Source organism: Aulonocara stuartgranti, assembly GCF_965226115.1.
Source record: "Aulonocara stuartgranti genome assembly, chromosome: 23".
In the NCBI taxonomy this organism is placed as follows: domain Eukaryota; kingdom Metazoa; phylum Chordata; class Actinopteri; order Cichliformes; family Cichlidae; genus Aulonocara; species Aulonocara stuartgranti.
In genome coordinates this window covers 51,672,093-51,689,757 of record NC_138958.1, presented here as the reverse complement: position 1 = coordinate 51,689,757, position 17,665 = coordinate 51,672,093, and the positions used below count along the sequence as shown (strand labels likewise).

The 17,665-nt window shown below is 43.6% G+C and overlaps 1 protein-coding gene across 2 annotated transcripts in view; it reads right to left on the bottom strand.

The window, feature by feature from the left end:
* hecw2b (HECT, C2 and WW domain containing E3 ubiquitin protein ligase 2b) overlaps window positions 1-17,665 on the bottom strand; it is a 78,623-nt gene that overhangs the window by 26,800 nt on the left and 34,158 nt on the right. For both annotated transcript variants that reach the window (XM_082523858.1, XM_082523859.1), the window contains exons 7-14: window positions 12,439-12,581; window positions 11,825-11,925; window positions 9,024-9,919; window positions 8,697-8,838; window positions 3,936-4,037; window positions 2,091-2,241; window positions 1,841-1,944; window positions 1,623-1,747 (exon numbers count right to left, since the gene is read on the bottom strand). In XM_082523858.1, the coding sequence (XP_082379984.1) occupies window positions 1,623-1,747; window positions 1,841-1,944; window positions 2,091-2,241; window positions 3,936-4,037; window positions 8,697-8,838; window positions 9,024-9,919; window positions 11,825-11,925; window positions 12,439-12,581 (1,764 nt within the window). The remainder of the gene's footprint in view (window positions 1-1,622; window positions 1,748-1,840; window positions 1,945-2,090; window positions 2,242-3,935; window positions 4,038-8,696; window positions 8,839-9,023; window positions 9,920-11,824; window positions 11,926-12,438; window positions 12,582-17,665) is intronic.

The following is a 17,665-nucleotide window of genomic DNA, read 5'->3' as shown; positions in this document are numbered from 1 at the left end:
GCAGCAGGTCAGCTGATCACAGGCTGTACGCCGTGAAAATCTAGTTCACATTAGAAATTATTCATTCATATTGAAATGTTTTAGATTGATCATCAAACAAATTTTAACATGTCTTAAAATGCAGTTTTTAAATGATTTTATTTATTAAGGGAAAACATACACGTCCCTATGTGAAAAAAATGATCTCCCTCTCTAATAACTGCAGGATCGCTGTCCTGCTGCATAACCTAAGTGTATTTGAGCTTCTGATCAATCAGTCTGAAGCTCAAATACTTCTTTAGAGTGTGGCATGATGCATTGCTTTTTAAGATTTTTAAGCTGCTTTACTTTGTCAGCCAGGATCTATTTGAGTGACTTATTGATTCAACAACAACAATAATAATAATAACAATAATAATAATAATTTATTTGAGAGTGTTGATGTGGAAGTATAAAAAAAGGTCAAAAAGAGTTGTGCCATGTCTCTGTGGATCTAGAGAAAGCACATGCTGGGGTGCTGTGGAGGTGATTGAAAGAGGATTTCACGATGCTGGGTCTTTTGACTCAGCGTTTTGAGTTTTAGTTTATTTTGATGTTTATGGTTTATGTTTAAGTTCATTGGGTTTTCTGAGTTCATTTGTTTATTACTTTCCCCATATGTTTTCAACGCCTCTGTTAAGTCTCCTTTGTCCTTTATGTGTTTCATGGCTGCATGTCTTTTGTTGTCACATCTTTGTTTCATTATGTTTCCTATTTTATTTTGAAGAGGTTCTGTGTTCCTGTGTTTAGCTTTACGTTTCCCCTGTGACGTTGTTATGCTCACTTATCCTCATTATCCTCCTGTGTGTATTAAGTCCGTGTGTTTTCAGTCATTCCTTGTCAGGTCGTCTGCTTTGTTCACGTCATGCATCCAGTTTTTGTCCATGTCTCCATGTCAGGTCCCACGTGCACGGTTTTTTCATGCTTTAATCTTAGTTCACCCAGTTTAATTTATTGTTTAGTTTCACCTTTGCCTTTTGTTTTGTACTTCTTGGCCAGCCTTAATAAACGGCTCATTTTTTGTTATTCCACGTCACGTTTCACATTCTGTTTTGATCTGCATTTGAGTCCTTTTTTGCAATACATACAGTCTGCCTCAGCCAGACTGTGACAGAGGAACTGGACGTCAGGAGTGGCAGAGAGTATGAGGATAGTGGTGAGGTGTCAAGTAAGAGTGACATGGTTTGGGGGGGTTTGGGGGTGGGATTACATCAGGTATTCGCTTTGAGCCCCTTAACTATCCGTGGTTAGAATCATAAACTATGGCAAGCCAAAAGCTGATTCTATTCTTTTGCTTTTATTCAAAATGTTTTTTGAATTTCTGCCAATGAGGAAACAAGGAAAACACTTCTGACTGTCACAGATCACAATCTATTTACATTTTTCTTAAAAAAAAAACCAACTACATTTTCTTTTCTTTTTTTAAATATAACAGTAGAGTAAGGTTAGGGTTATCATCTTTGATGACCTCAAAGGGTTAATAAGTGCGTTGTTTAAAATCCCTTTCTTGAAACAAATAGAATGTGGTCTGTTATAAAAGAAAGACACATGAATGGAAGTAAAAGAATAACAAGAGATAGAATGGAAGTAAAAAGTGTCCATACAGGGTTGGAATGCAGCACAGTGAAGAATTCAGGGCTGGTGAGGAACTTGGCGCTAGGGGACTGAAGCAGCAGGGTTAGGCGAGACCTGGGACTGGACTGTGGCAAATTGCTGTCCCTACGTAGCTCTGCAAAATATACCAGAATCGTCAAAATAAAAAAAAGAAAATCACAGGGGAAGAACATGGATCAGGATTTTGTGCCGTGTAGAAGGGGGCTACCTGGGAATGAGGGTTGCATATCAGTCTCATCAGCTGAAAGCTCATTGGGTAGCTGCTCTTCTGGTCTACTGTCGTTGGTCATTGTCCTACGTATACTTTGATACCTGCAAATTTATGTGTACAGTAACAATTAATGATAATGTTACTAAAAACAAAAAAATGGGAAGTGGCAAATTCATTTCCATTTTTAACTGAAACTTTGGACGAACATCTAGTTTGCGAATCTTCATGTGCATGTTTGTTTTCTGACCTGCGATTTAGCTGTTCCATCTGCTGTATGGAGTTAGACCTCTGAAGAGTTTGTGGGGCCGGGGGTGCGGTTGGACGTTGCCATGTTGTTGTTCTGTTCACGTGGTCCACATAGAAAATGCGACCATGGCTGTCTATGCGAGCCTCCCAATCTGGATCACACACAATGCAACAGAAGAACACATATAGTAGTTCTCCAAAAGATTCTGTTCCTCTGGACGTAGCGTTTTGTGGGAGAAACGTTTCGTCACTCATACAAGTGATTTCTTCAGTCTGCATCAAGACATATAGTAGCTGTTTTTCATGAAAGAATATAGGTTTCTAAACTAAGGTTTTATGAACAAAAATGATACAGTAGATTATATATAATTATAATCATATATGTATAAAATTTTGGCCTTAAAGTTGCATAACTACTGACTACAATCTACAATCTAGCTGTTTTTAAGATTAAAATACAAAACTGAATCTGTGGCTTATGGGTTTATTACAAATGAGAAATTCTAGCATTTAAAGCTAAGGTTGCAAATTCAAATTCAGTAGCAAATTACACATCTGGAAAATAGTAACACACATTTGTGTCAACTTGTCTAGTCATACATACATGTAATTGGAAAGGCCTATTACAGTATTTCCACACTGTAAGGTGCACTTAAAATCCTTTAATTTTCTCAAAAATCGACAGCGTGACTTATGTATAAATTCTGGTTGTGCTTACTGACCTCGAACTGATTTTATGTGCTACACGGTGCTCAAATATCTGTCAAAAAATGTTCTAGTACAACTTCGGTAAGCTACGAAGCCGCACTGCTTGATGGATTGCTGGAGCATTACGGCTGCCATAGTCAAGAGCCTTGCGGAAGAATCTGGGTCCAAAACTCCGTCCGCTTCAAGTCCCAAAGTCAAACGAACACTGCAGCATCACTGAGAGTTTAAAACTGTCTGAATTCTTTCATCTTTAATAAAATGATCAGCGTTGCTGCTTTACCAGGTGTAACAATTAAGTTTAACATCCAGGCATCCAGGAAAACAGCATTTATTAACAGAGTTACCAGTTAGCAGGAAGTTAGCTCGCTAGTTTCCACCTAAACATGATATAGCATGTTCTGACTGAGAGATTTCTGAAAATATTAAAACGTACAGCTCTGCTATCACTTCCAACATAAATGAAGAGCGAAAACTAAACAGCAGTGACGTTTGTAGGGTTACTGAAGTTGGGCTAGCTGGTATATAATGATGTGCTACGTGACCGTAGCGACACAGCTATGTTAACATAGCATAAACACAGTGAAGCTGGAGGAACGCTAACTTTTTTCCACTCGTTAATGGGAGGGTTCCCGATGGTTAGGGATAAATTGCAACGCAGGATGCTGTAAAAGGACCAAACTTCAGTCAGGAGAACAACTGAGACAATCCATCCACAATACGAGGTTAGTCATTAATATACTGCAACAACATGGGAATAGAGCAGCTACCAGAGCATTTAACATTAATGAATCAATAGTACGGAAGTGGAGGAAGCAAAAAGAATGAGTTGAGTAAAGTTTGACTTATCTGACTGCTTTGTTTCACTTTATGCACCTTATAATCCGGTGCGCCTTATGGTCTGAAAGATACGGTATCTAAATTCTTTATCACAGCTCCTGTGCTATATCTTAATAGTTCCTCAAACGGCTTAATCCAGAAGACTTCTAGGGACCCTAGTACCCTATGCATAAACCCTGACTGCTATACTCAATCTTCAAACTTGAAGATATCTGGTAAAGAAAATATGTGTATGCAGTTTCTGTGCTGTATTGTGTACTTTAATGTTCTTTAAAACAGACATATACACACACACACTCACCAGGGGGCAGTGGTTCATCTACTCTCTGGTAGCGACTGATGTCATGGCGAACAGATGGCAGGGAGTGAACAGACTGGTGGCCATTGACCTGTTCTGTGGCACCTGGATAAAAACACATAAACAAGCATCAAAATGAATATAAGAAATCCAAAAAAGTTAATTTTTTTTATAGTCATGGTTCATAACAGCTCTGCTGCTTAATATAATTCAATAACATGAAAAGGTTAAATAAACAAAATTGTTCCCTTTAAAGCCAGTGCATTATTTGTTTTGAATTAAGTGCCACTACAGTCTTTCATTAATACTTCCTGATCGCTCGGTTATTTTTTTTTTAACAAGGTTATTCATCTTTTGCTGGACTGGACCCCAAATGGCACAGCCATACCAGGCTTGGCACAGAGAAAAACCTATTGACACTTGAAGCACCCATCTGTAGGCAAAGAGCTGAAAGGGGGGTCACTGGTCACCAGTCTGCCCTCCTGTGTGTCTTTACAAATTTCATGTGCATGAATCTCAGGATTTTGTTGAAATGTTTAATAAGCCTATCCATGCACTGCATGAAAAGTTTAGTTTTTGTCAGTGAGCAACACTGTAAGCTGCTCTGGAATTACAAGTTAACTCTATACAAAGGTTTTGAGGCAATAGAAGAGAGCTTAGTGTGTAAATCAGGGGTGCCCAATCCCGGTCCTCGAGAGCTACCGTCCTGCAGCTTTTAGATGCATCCTTGTTCCCACACACCCGAATCAAATGAATGGCTTGTTATCAGGCCTTTGCCAAACATGATGGCATGCTGAAGAGGTAATCAAACCATTTGATTCAGCTGTGTTGGAGTAGGGATGCATCTAAAAGCTGCAGGATAGTAGCTCTCGAGGACTGGGATTGGGCACCCCTGGTGTAAATGAATGAATATCATGATAGTATGGAAGGGCCAACACAGAAACACAATTAAAGTAACACTTTGAAAACATCAGATCGCTACAAGAGAAAACATATTAGGTTCCGTTGAGTGAACGCTGGCGCGCCTGGCTGCTGCTGCCAACCGGTTATTGTTATTATTTTTATTATAATTTCTTCAGATGCTGACAACAATTTGAATCGTACGTTCACACTGCAGGCGAAAGCGCATCAAATCCGACTTTTCCGACCCTATGCGACCCATATCCGATCATGGTATGACAGTGTGAACAGCACAAATCCGATATTTTCAAATCCGACCTGGGACACTTTCGTATGTGGTTCTGAATCCGATACATATCTGATGTTTCAGAAAGCGACTGCTGTTTGCAGTTAGCTCCTAGCATTTCTCGACAGCTCTGCCTCCTTTTTGACTATACGAGTCTGCTCCTTCCTATTTGTGTGACCTGCTCCATATCACCACTGTTTCCAGGCCTCTCAGATCCTCATATTCATCTTACTGTTCTGCCCACGCGTCTCATCACTGTGGGGAACAGAGCCTTCAGTCACTCTGCTCCTCGGCTCTGGAACTCTCTTCCTCCAGCCATAAGAAATATAGACTCTCTTCCCGCATTATTTATATTATATCATTATTATTATTTTTATATCATGCTGGATACTGATGTGGACCGGACAATGTGTTAGGACTGAAAGGATGCCACATTCTTTTAAAGAAAATGATCCACTTATGGAGGGCTGAATTTAAAGACACTCCAAAAGTCCAAGTGAAAAACTGATGCGGCAAGCTAGTTCATTTTGCTGAAATCTTATTGCAGCAACTCAGAAAGGTACCTGACAATGTTGGGGCATGCTCCTAATGAGACGACAGATGGTGTCCTGGGGAATCCCTTCCCAGATCTGGACCAGGGAATCACTGAGCTCCTGAACAGACTGAGGTGCAACCTGATAGCGTCAGATGGATTGAAACATAATGTCCCAATGGTGCTCTGTTGTATTTAGGACAGGTTAACATGTGGGCTGGTCAATGGTAACAGTTCCTTTATCCTCCAGGAACTGCCAGCATACTCTCACCACATTATCCCAGGTATTATCATGCAACAAGAGGAACATAGGACCCACTCCACCAGTGTAGGCACTTAGAATGGTTCCAAGGATTTCATCGTGATGTCAAATGGCAGTTGGGGTCCCGTTGTCTGACTTTTAGAGGTCTGTGCGTCTCTCCATGGACATGCCTCCCCAAACCACCACTGACCCATCATCAAACTGATCATGCTGAACAATGCTACAGGTAGCATCATATTTGGAAATCATGTATCGGTATTTCAGGAGCAGGACCACGCCTCCTAACATGCTCCTTCCAGTTGTCATCTATAAATGTTCCTCAAGTTTGGCAAGCTGTTCATTCTCGTTTACTTGCCCCACCCTCCCTCCTTCCTTGTTCTCAATTCTTTAACTTCTTCACTTCTATTTAGTGCATGAGGATCTGCCAGGCCCGGGAGCCGTCGCCAGTCCCCTTCGAGGCCTTCCCCAAACCGCAGCTCAATACATGTCCAAGCATCACCTTTACCTACCAAAACACTGTCAAACCTAAAATGAGGACGTGGGCCCAGCTAGTGAAGTATAAATATACTCCATGGCTTCTACTGAAGAGAGTTCAGTAGACGACGTGGGCTCTCATGCCACCCTCATAAAGTCTGTTTCTGATTGTTGTCACTGAAATTCACACCAATGACTTGCTGGAAATCCTTTTGTAGGGCTCTGGCAGTGCTCATCCTGTTCCTCCTTGCACAAAAGAGCAGACGCTGGTATTGCCAATGGGTTAGGAACCTTGTATCAGCTGGTTCAGCTCTCCTAGAGTAACTATCTTCCTGGAATCACTTCCATGCTGTTGAGACCATGCTAGGAGCAAGCCTTCTGGCAATGGCACATATTGATGTGCCATCCTGGACTGGATGGCAATTTAATACGTCCGTTTCTGTCAGTATGGAATTGACGTATTGATTTCGTATTGAATATGTCATTCCTTTATTGGACTACCTTTGCAAAGTCTGTAGGGTCCAGACATCGACCCTAGCCAAATGCATAACCAGTGAAAAACGGTCCAAAAAGAAATGAGGATGTGGAGACGCAGATAATCGACAAGTAGTTTGATGGTGTCGTACCCTTGTGGGGAGATTAGGACTGTTCTGCCCTGTGTCAGTCTGGATGAATACCTGCTGTTAGTAGCTCCTTTACTTGTCCTGCCAGGTCATTGAGTGCTGTTAGTATAGAGGTAGAGGCAGTAGAGGGGCACTATTTGTGATCAACTATGAAAAGGTCACTATTGTGACCTTTAACTTTTGTGATAATTAGACCAATTAAAGTAAAAAGATGAGTTTTGGTGCAGTTTTTGGTGCATAAATACTACATGCAATAGTGAGCAGACTGTTGAGTATTGAAATGTATAATATAATGCCCTGTATACTCATAATGGTAATAGGGGTAGCATGAGGATTGGGTTGGGGCCTTTCTGTATGGAGTGTGTATGTTTTCGTCATGGCTCCTCCCACAGTCCAAACATATGCAGTAAGTGGAGTTAGTCTGTCTTCATGCATGCTCAATCATCCAGTTAAGGAAATCAGTTAGTTGGTGGTGCTGGTGTCATTCTGCAGATATTTATAAGGTTGGGGAAACCTTCAGTCAGCTGAAACTGAAGAACCGATGATTCTAAATTGTCCATAGGTGTGAATGTGGAACATGACTACGGATGATGTCTGTCTGTGTTGACCCTGCGACAGACTGGCGATCTGTCTTGGGTGTACCCCACCTGTAATCTTATCACAACTTGGATAGCCCTCCCATAGCCCCAAAGTTTGATAAGTGGAAAGAGAATGCATGGATGGATGGAAGCTTAATAATTATAAAAATAAGAAGAAGAAGAAGAAAATATTTGTGTCTGGAGTTGAAATGGTCAAAAGAACATTTGGTTAAACTTTTGCTCAGTGCCTTGGATATGGGTTTTTACATATGGATTTGTTGATCTGGTTAGATGTGCAAAGGTTATGTTAAACTTTCACATTGTTACACATGAAACCACTCACATTTAATGTAAAAAATATAATTACTATAATCATTAAAAGATCAGGCTGAAAATCTGAAATGTCCTGATATACATGGCCAAGGTTTTTATTTTTAAAAATGCATTTCTTACACTCTACATACTTGAATAATATGTAATGCCTGGATGAATTAAACTCCTCTGGTATGGACAGATCTATTGCTCAAGATAGCTGCATTACAGAAGCAGAAAAATTATTCAATATGTTGTTAAAGAATTAGGTTTGTTACACATGAGGATAAAACTACAGCAGAATGTTAAGACTTGTATTCTTGTTCTTACAGTATGTGAACAATGTGGACCCAAAACAGTACAAACAGAAAACTGCGTAACATGATGACGAGCAGACAAAAGCTGAGGGTACAAATAAACATGGAGACACTTGCAGAAAGTGAACATACAGGTGCAAGCAACTGGGAGATCGTGGCTGAGGAAAGTAGAGCTGAATAAAACACATAAAAAAGTTTATCAAAATAAAACAGCAAATAACATACGAAGGAACAGTTATAACTATAAAACCTGAAGACTAAACAGAGTATAAAAAGCAGACAAAACCTGCAACCGGAGATTTGCACAATCAAATGAAAAACTATGAGTGAAAACAAAAGGAGTCCTTTGAATGTATTTGGTACTCCTGTATTTTTTCTGTTTCTTTTTGTATACTTTATATAATAAAAAATGAAATCGTGTTTGAAACTTTTTTTCAGTGCCTTTAGCAAAACTTTGAAACTTTTTGTGACAGAACCTACCAGCTTTAGATGTCATGCTTCTTCCTTGCTCAGCCATGCAGGTGGATAGCGAAGGTGGTGCTGGCCCATTTGCCTCACTGCTTGATGGCTCCCCCGGTTCCTCCTCTGCCTTTGGAACAACTGCTTTTCTTGTTCTCACTTCCTGAAAAAAATGAGAGAGGAAACATGCAGGGGTGAAGCTTTGTCAAAGCTCTTGTCAAGATGACAGTGATTGTCAGCAATGAACTATTGATAATTTATAGTTTCACTTCAGCTTTTAAAGGTAATCTGCCACATGTAGAACCAATATTAAAGAGGGATGATGCTCCTAAAGTCACAGTGCCTCACCTGAATGGGTGAAAGAGGACCAAGTGAGGGATTGCAGTGTACTTCTGGGTTTTTCCCAGTCCTGATGCTGTGCTCCTGACTTGGACATTCCCCTGGAGATTCTCCAGATCTGACTTCAGCTGCCTCAGCCCTTGATACCTGAGATGAGTTGGAAGCTGTAGCAGTTTCTCCAACAACCTGTGCAGCCATTGTTCTGGCAGCTTCTTCAATTCTATCTGCTGATTGTCGTGTCTGTATTGGGAGTGCAGCAGCACCTTCTTGTGCTCCTGCTCCAGCTTCAGGCCCTGCAGTGTTGGCTCCAGACTGAGCACCAGCAGAAGAACCTGCCTCTCCCGTGGCCTGAACTCCAGGCCCTGCCTCACATGAGCCCTGTGACTCGCCTTTTGAACCACTGCTCCCCTGTGGAGACTCAGGTGTAGCTGAGTTGGTATTCTGCTGTGTCTTTGTTTCCAGCGATTGATCCCAGTGCTGCCCAGCTCCTTCCTCATCCTCATCTGAGTCAATGTGTAGCATGGCACTGAGCCGTGTGTCTGTGGGAAAGCTGGAGCTGAGCTTTGGTAATGGCCCTGCTGCAGGTCGGTCCCCAATGCTCCTGGGACCTTCGAGAGAATCTAGGTAGTCATTAAGTGACACCTGCCTTTGGGTGAAGCTGCCAAGAGCCACAGGAAGCAGATTCACCTCTCCCACTTGCCCAGGCTCCTGCCACACACTGTCATCGCCATAGTAACATGAACCATTAACATATAAGGAGCCCTCATCAGAACCAATGCGAGAAGGTCCACATGTAGCACCTAAAGACGAGGAGAGCTGATGGAGATCTTCGTCGTCAGAGGGACTCCCAGGGTCACCATTCATCACACCACCCAGGATCGTTCCCAGAGGGTCTGGCGAAGCTTCTAGAGCAGAAAAGAGGATGGATGAGAAGGACAGGATGTGACAACTGAGAGATAAATAACGTGTGCTTTCATGACATGTTAGCAGAACAAAAACAACACCTCCCACTTCCTCGTCTTCTTCTGGCTGTTTCTGTTAGGGGTTGCCACGGGGGAACATCTTATTCCATCTCGCTCTATCTCTAGCATCCTCCTCTGTCACACCAATTGTTTGCATGTGCTCCTTCACAACATCCATGAATCTTCTCTGTGGTCTCTGTGGGTGCTGGTCACGCCCAGAGAAAACCTTAGCATCTTCAGCTCTGTCACCTCCAGCTCGGCCTCGTGTCTTTTTGTCACTGTCTCCAAACCACTCACCGTGTAGACCAGGTTTCGCTACAATCTTCTAAACGTACTCTTTCATTCTTGCTGCTATTGTAACAAATCACACCGTGACACCCATCTCTATACACTCCACTCTGCTTGCCCTTATCTTGTTCACCGCTCTTGTGTACTGTCCGTGGCTTTGGAAGGTTGACCACAGGTACTTGAACACACCCTGCTCCTCACTATTACGCCTTTCTTATTTACACACATGTATTTTATCTTGTTTTCACTGACTTTCATTCCTCTTCTCTCCACAGCATGCCTCCACATGCATGTGGCATGTGGATCTTGGTCATTTTTTTGGCATGTTTTTATGGCCCTCGCAGTGCTTTTGTTTTTACATTTTGCAACACACCGCTGCTGCCCAGAGTTCCACAGGAACTCAAGAGGAGACATCAGGCCAGAGCAAGAGTTAAAACAAGGAGAAGGGAATATAAATCCCCTGTTCCATCAGTCATCATAGGGAATGTGAGGTCTCTGACTAATAAGATGGAGCTGATAAAACATCAGAGGCAGTATTGGGAGGCAGCTTATTATGCATGGAGGCATGGCTGCACTCAGTGCCACCGGCTTCGTCATCTGGCTTTTTCACTGCTCGGGCCAACAGAGAGGCCAAGCTGAGCAGTTAGAGGAAAGGTGGAGGGATTGCAGTGTTTATTAATGAAAGGTGGTGTATTCCAGGATATGTTACTGTGAAGGAACATCTCTCCTCACCTAACGTTAAACTTTTAGCTGTCAGTGTGCGCCCATATTATTTATCGCAGGAATTCTCCTCCACTATATTAACTTTTTTTTGTACCACCATCAGCTAATGGTGCAGCAGCGTGTAACATCATACATGCAACTGTTGATGGCCTATAGTGTAAACACACAGAGGCATTGATCACCATCAGTGGTTATTTTAACCATGTCAGTCTAGACTCCACTCTGCCAACTTTCCAGCTGCATGTGGACTGTAAAACACAGGACAAACGAACAGTTCTCTCTACAACTTCTGTTCCCTTTCAGTCGATTCACTCGGTACAACACATAAGGCTGGGACATATATACACGTCCCGCAGAGCAGCCACCGAACTGGAATCGGACCACCACCACCTTAGTGTGCAGCAGACCAAGCAGACAGGACAGTATGAGCCACCGAAGGGGCTGTAACATCCAATCGATAAAACCAAAGCAAACCAAAGTGTGCGAGTGAAAGTTCATATCCACAGACTCAATGGGTTCAAACGGGGGCTACAAACGGCCTCCAGCACCAAAGATAAGTCCCAAGCAGGGACACTGGACTTAAGCACAGGTCTCAGCCAGCGAACCCCTTTCAGAAAACATATGGCAAGGGGATGTGCACCTGGTGTCACCCCATCAAAGCCAACATGACAAGCAAATATAGCCGCTAGACAGACCTTAACTGTTGAAAATGAAAGGCCCGTATTCAGCAGCTCCTGCAGGAATGTCAAAACATCCACAATAGAGCACTGAAATGAGTATGGAGGTCCTGGCACCATTGCTCGAAGGCTCATCATTTGTAAGCGTACACATACACACCTTCTTGTCCAGCTGAAGTGATGTCCACTCTGAACATAAGCTGCCCGCTCACATGGTCCATAGGAAGACGACGACACAGGCTGTAGCTGACTGTCTGATCACTGCACACACATAAACAATTGTTTTGTCCCTACTGACAAACACCTACTAGCATTTCAATACGGTACAGAAAACAAGCTCTCTTTCCTCAGCACACTGATCTCAATTCAATCAACAATCTGCATCAACTACATTCTGCTGATTTATATGCAGTTTTCCACAATGGGGAATTTATTGGTAATTTCTGTGCAACTTGCCTGGAGACTGACAATTGTTGTTAACACTGCACAAACTGTATGCCATCATTGCTTACTTAAATTAATGCCTGACCAGCAAGCTGGTTGGGAATTATGGATAGGTACTGACTGAACTACATAACTACTACCCTCCAGAGAAGGTTGCTCTTTCTGTCTTAAAGAACAACCTTCTATGAAAGAAACGTAAAAAAAAAGTACAACACACGTGACACCGTCACTGACGCTGAGTCTGACTGACTTTCCTTGCACAGTTGTTTTGTCCTTTACCTGTTTTTGGTTCTGAACCCATCTCATGTTTGGCTCTGCGTGCCAACTTACTCAGCAGCTGGCCGTTCCAGAAGTCTCCGGATGGGGATGATCAGCTGGCCCAGGAAGCGCTTGATGATTGGCCGGCTCTTGGCAAACTTGTCCTTCACCTCAATCTCCAGCACATCAGTTATCAAAGCCACAAATGTATATTTCTAAAGAAAGAGTAAATAGCAAAATGCTGGAAAGTTTAGTATATTTATACAGTTTTGCTTGCATTACATAAAGTTAATTATTGACTCTGCCCAGTGACTCTACCTGGCCTACCACTTCTCAGTTGCTGTCGTTCCTAATCATTTCTACTAACAGTTGACTGCAGAATATTTACAGTGGGGCAAAAAAGTATTTAGTCAGCCACCGATTGTGCAAGTTCCCCCACCTAAAATGATGACAGAGGTCAGTAATTTGCACCAGAGGTACACTTCAACTGTGAGAGACAGAATGTGAAAAAAAAATCCATGAATCCACATGGTAGGATTTGTAAAGAATTTATTCTGGTCGATTCTAGCACCAGTTTTCTACAGAACGTTGTTGGAAATCAAAGAAAAGGGCAGACTTCCATCAAATATGAATTCTGCAAACATTAATCTCCTGCTAAAACCAGGCAAAGACCCTGTATATCCCTCAAGCTATCGTCCAATATCCCTTATAAATGTAGACCTTAAAATAATCTGCAAAGCTCTCTCAAAGAGACTGGAGAAAATAACCCCCCTCTTAATTCATCCTGACCAAACTGGTTTCATAAAAGGCAGGCACTCATCAACAAATACACGTAGATTACTTAATTTGATAGACTACTCATACAGTAAAAACCTAGAAACTACAATATTCTCTTTAGACGCAGAAAAAGCATTCGACAGAGTTAACTGGAAATTTCTATTTGCAACTTTACACAAATTTGGTTTTGGATCCTCTTTCATAAACTGGTTAAAAATATTATATAAGTCCCCAACAGCTTGTGTTAGAACAAATGACCAGACATCCTCCAGCTTCTGTCTCTTGAGGGGCACCAGGCAGGGATGCCCACTCTCCCCTTCACTATTTGCAATTTTTATTGAACCACTAGCAGCAGCAATTAGACAGAATTCAGTAATTAAGGGCATAAAATGCAAGAACGTGGAACATAAAATCAGCCTTTATGCGGATGATGTGTTACTCTTTCTCCAAAATTCACAAACCAATATCTCTGGGGTGATTGAATTGATAAACTCTTTTGCAAGAATATCAGATTACTCAATTAACTGGTCAAAATCTACAGTCCTACCGATTAATTGCTCCTTCCATAATTCCTCTTCTACACCACTGCAATCGGGAAATATAAAATATTTAGGTATTAATGTTTCTCCCAAGCTTGCAGATCTAACTAAATTAAACCATATCCCACTTTTAAAGAAGGTAGAAGATGATCTGGCTAGATGGAAATGTCTACCCATATCACTCATGGGAAGGGTTGCCGCTATAAAAATGATGGTCTTACCAAAAATAAATTATTTATTCTCAATGATCCCAACTAAACCGCCACAAGATTGGTTCAGATCTCTAGATTCATGTATGTCCAAATTCCTTTGGAAAAATAAACCCCCACGTATAAGCTTAAAAACACTACAAAAGACCAAGGATAAAGGAGGACTAGAACTGCCTAACTTTCAGCACTACTTCTTAGCCAACAGGCTTCAGTTTATCTCAGGATGGCTAAAACATACCCTCTTAGATGAACCTTGGCTAGATGTAGAACAAGCACTCTGCAATAATCTAGAGATCTCAGACCTACCATTTATCAGCTCAAACATCCAACGACATGAATGCTTTAAAAGCATCAACATCAGCTCTTCTCTGACAGCATGGTGGGAGTTTCTAAAATTGACGGCGTCTTCATTAATCCCATGCAAACGTACACCTATCTGGAACAACCCTGACATATTACAAAACAATAATATGATAAACTTTTCAGATTGGAGTGATAAAGGAATCAAATATTTAGAACATATACTAGAAGGAACAGAATTTATTTCATTTGACGGACTAGTTACACAATATGGGATCAACAAGAAAAGATTTTTAGAATATCAACAAATTAAATCCATAGTAAAAAAGAAATTTAAACCGGGTCAAGTTGAACTACAAACACCACCAAGTGTGGTTCAATTTCTTACTCTTAAACCCCCCAGATTACTATCCAAAATATACAGAATGCTTTCTAAAACAGATGAATCAATATCACTTCCTATTGCAAAATGGGAAGCGGATTTATCAGTTAACTTAGACCTAAACTTCTGGTCTCAGATTTGCTTAAAAACCTTTCATCTAATTAGAAATCCCAGTCTTCAATTAATTCAATACAAAATATTACATAGAGTGCACTATACAGGTCATCGGATGTTCAAGATGGGCTTTACGTCTACCAACAACTGCTCACACTGCCAAACCAATTCACCGGACAATTATATCCACGCTCTTTGGTTCTGTCCACCAGTTCAGAAGTTTTGGCGCGAGATATGTGAAGACTTATCGAAGTGTCTGAAATGTAACATTCCAACTTCCCCCTTAGTGTGTTTGTTGGGCAGCTTAGATAATGTCACTTCAGAAAAGAATATCGCCCATATGGTTTTCACTGCCCTATGCATAGCCAAGAAAACAGTCCTCATGAACTGGAAAAATAAAAATAATCTTAATTCTAACCAATATAGAAATTATCTATTAGATTACATTAGTCTTGATACAGCCTCTGCCTGTCACGGTCCTGGGTCTCCTGACCCAGCGTTTTTAGTTCTTTGTGATTTTTCGTATTATTGTACTTGTGTGTGATTTATTCTATGGCTTCTAGTTTTGATCCCTTGCCCTTCATGTCTCCCTGTGTGCCCCTCTGTGTATCTGTGAGCCCTCGTCTCTCCTTATGTTTTATTCCATGCTTCCCCTGCCCATTATGTCTAAGTTCTCCCCGTGCTCTCTCTTCCCCCTGTGTGCCCTCTATGTATTTATGAGCCCTCGTCCCCTTTCGTGTTTATTCCGTGTCTCCCCTGCCTGTTACGTTGGTGTTCTACTCGTGCTCTCTCTCCTCCTGTACTTCCTGTTCCACCTCTCCCGTCAGTGTTCAGTTCACCCCGCCCTGTCTCGTTATGATTATCAGTGTCACCTGTGTTCCCCGTGTGTTCCCACTTCCCTCGTTAACCCTCTGTGTATTTCTGTCTGCGTCTCCCTCTGTTCAGTGTGACGTCGTCCCTCATGTTGTGTGGATCTCCCTGTGTCTCTTCGCGTATGTTAGTTTACTTTTCCCAGTTTAGTTTTGTATTTCCTATGTTCGGCCATTCCAGCATTAAAGCTGTGATTTTGAGTTCATCCCCGTGTCTGTGAGTTTTGCGTTTGGGTCCTCCTCCTGCCTGCCACACAGCCGAGCCTTGACAGTACGACGTCACCAGATATGGACCCAGCAGCACTCAACCCACCAGAAGAACTGCGTCTGGACATAATCTACTCCGTGGAAAGACTCCTGCATCTGTGGCTCGAACATGAGGGGAAGGAATTTCGCCGTGCTGTGGAAACCAGACTACAGCGCTTGTTCTCTGGTCTTCCCTGGCTACTCAGTGCGCTCCACCCACTCGAACAGGATTTAATCCGCAACGAGCTCCACCTTCATCCCCCAGCTGCTACTACCCACCTACCTGAAGGGCCGGATGTGGAGCCGCTCGGCCCGTCAGAGCCATCATCAAAAAAGAAACGGCATTCACGCCGCCGACGCGCCACCCCACAGCCGGACATTCGGCCTTCTAATTCACCTTCTGTGCTGCCAGAAGCTCCGTCGGCTCCCTCGCTGCTACTTCCAGCTCAGTTAGCTCCCTCGCAGCCCTTCGCAGCTCCGTTAGCTCCCTCGCCGCCACCCGCAGCTCAGTTAGCTCCCTCGCCGCCACCCGCAGCTCAGTTAGCTCCCTCGCCGCCACCCGCAGCTCAGTTAGCTCCCTCGCCGCCACCCGCAGCTCAGTTAGCTCCCTCGCCGCCACCCGCAGCTCAGTTAGCTCCCTCGCCGCCACCCTCAGTTCAGTCTCCTGTGTCCCCGCTAGCTCAGCCATTAACTCCACCACAAGCTCCATTTTCACCTCTACCATCGCTTCAGTCATCAGTTCGGTCTGCCACTCAGTCGCCCTTAGCTCCATCATCCACACTACCACCTGTTTCTCTTCCACCACAACCGTCGCTTCACCCAGCCACTCAGGCTGCTACTCAGTCAGTCATTCAACCCATAGCCCTGCCGTTAATATGCTCTGTAGCTGAGCCACTAGCCGCCCGACCCGCAGCCACTTCAGCCACTCCTCCACCCGTCACACCTCCACTACAACCATCACTGCGGTCTCTAGCGCAGTCACCTGCAGCTCTGCTTTCCCCAGTGCAGTCTCCAGTGTCCCCAGTGCAGTCTCCAGTGTCCCCAGTGCAGTCTCCAGTGTCCCCAGTGCAGTCTCCAGTGTCCCCAGTGCAGTCTCCTGCAGCCCTGCTGTCCCCAGTGCAGCCTCCTTTAGCACAGTCACCCACTCAACCACCAGCACCACAACCGTCACTACCTCTAGTTCATTCCCCTGTGAAGTCATTAACTCCACCACCTACTCCACTCTCACCACCACCGTTACTACAGACATCAGTTCAGTCCCCTGTGCAGTCATTTACTTCTCCACCGTTAGCAGCTCAGGTCCCCGTGTGTCCAGCAGCTCAGGTCCCCGTGTGTCCAGCAGCTCAGGTCCCCGTGTGTCCAGCAGCTCAGGTCCCCGTGTGTCCAGCAGCTCAGCTCCCGCTCTCACCCGTGTCTCCAGTAACTCAGTTAGCTGCCCAGCAGCCACTCTCCGCTCAGTCTCCTGTGTCGCCAGTTTTGCTCATTCACTCCATGCAGAGAGGTAACTGGATTTCTACTCAGGGTACTTTCCATGGTTTAGCCGCCGTTGGCACAGTTTGCCACTCCAGGGCTTCCCCAGAGGCTAGGTCTCAGTCACCAGCTGATTCTGGACCCCTGAAGTTTAAGCAGCCCCCTAAGAACTGCACCATGTTCGCATTGCCTGGGCAGAGTCAGTGCTCAGTGCAGCGCCAGTTGTCCTCATGTCGGCCGAAGGACTTCATGCCTGTTGGCGTTGTTTTGGTCTCCGCTGGAGGGTCCGAGGGGCCCGTTCAGCCTCCTGCCTCCGCTGGAGGGTCCGAGGGGCCCGTTCAGCCTCCTGTCTCCGCTGGAGGGTCCGAGGGGCCCGTTCAGCCTCCTGTCTCC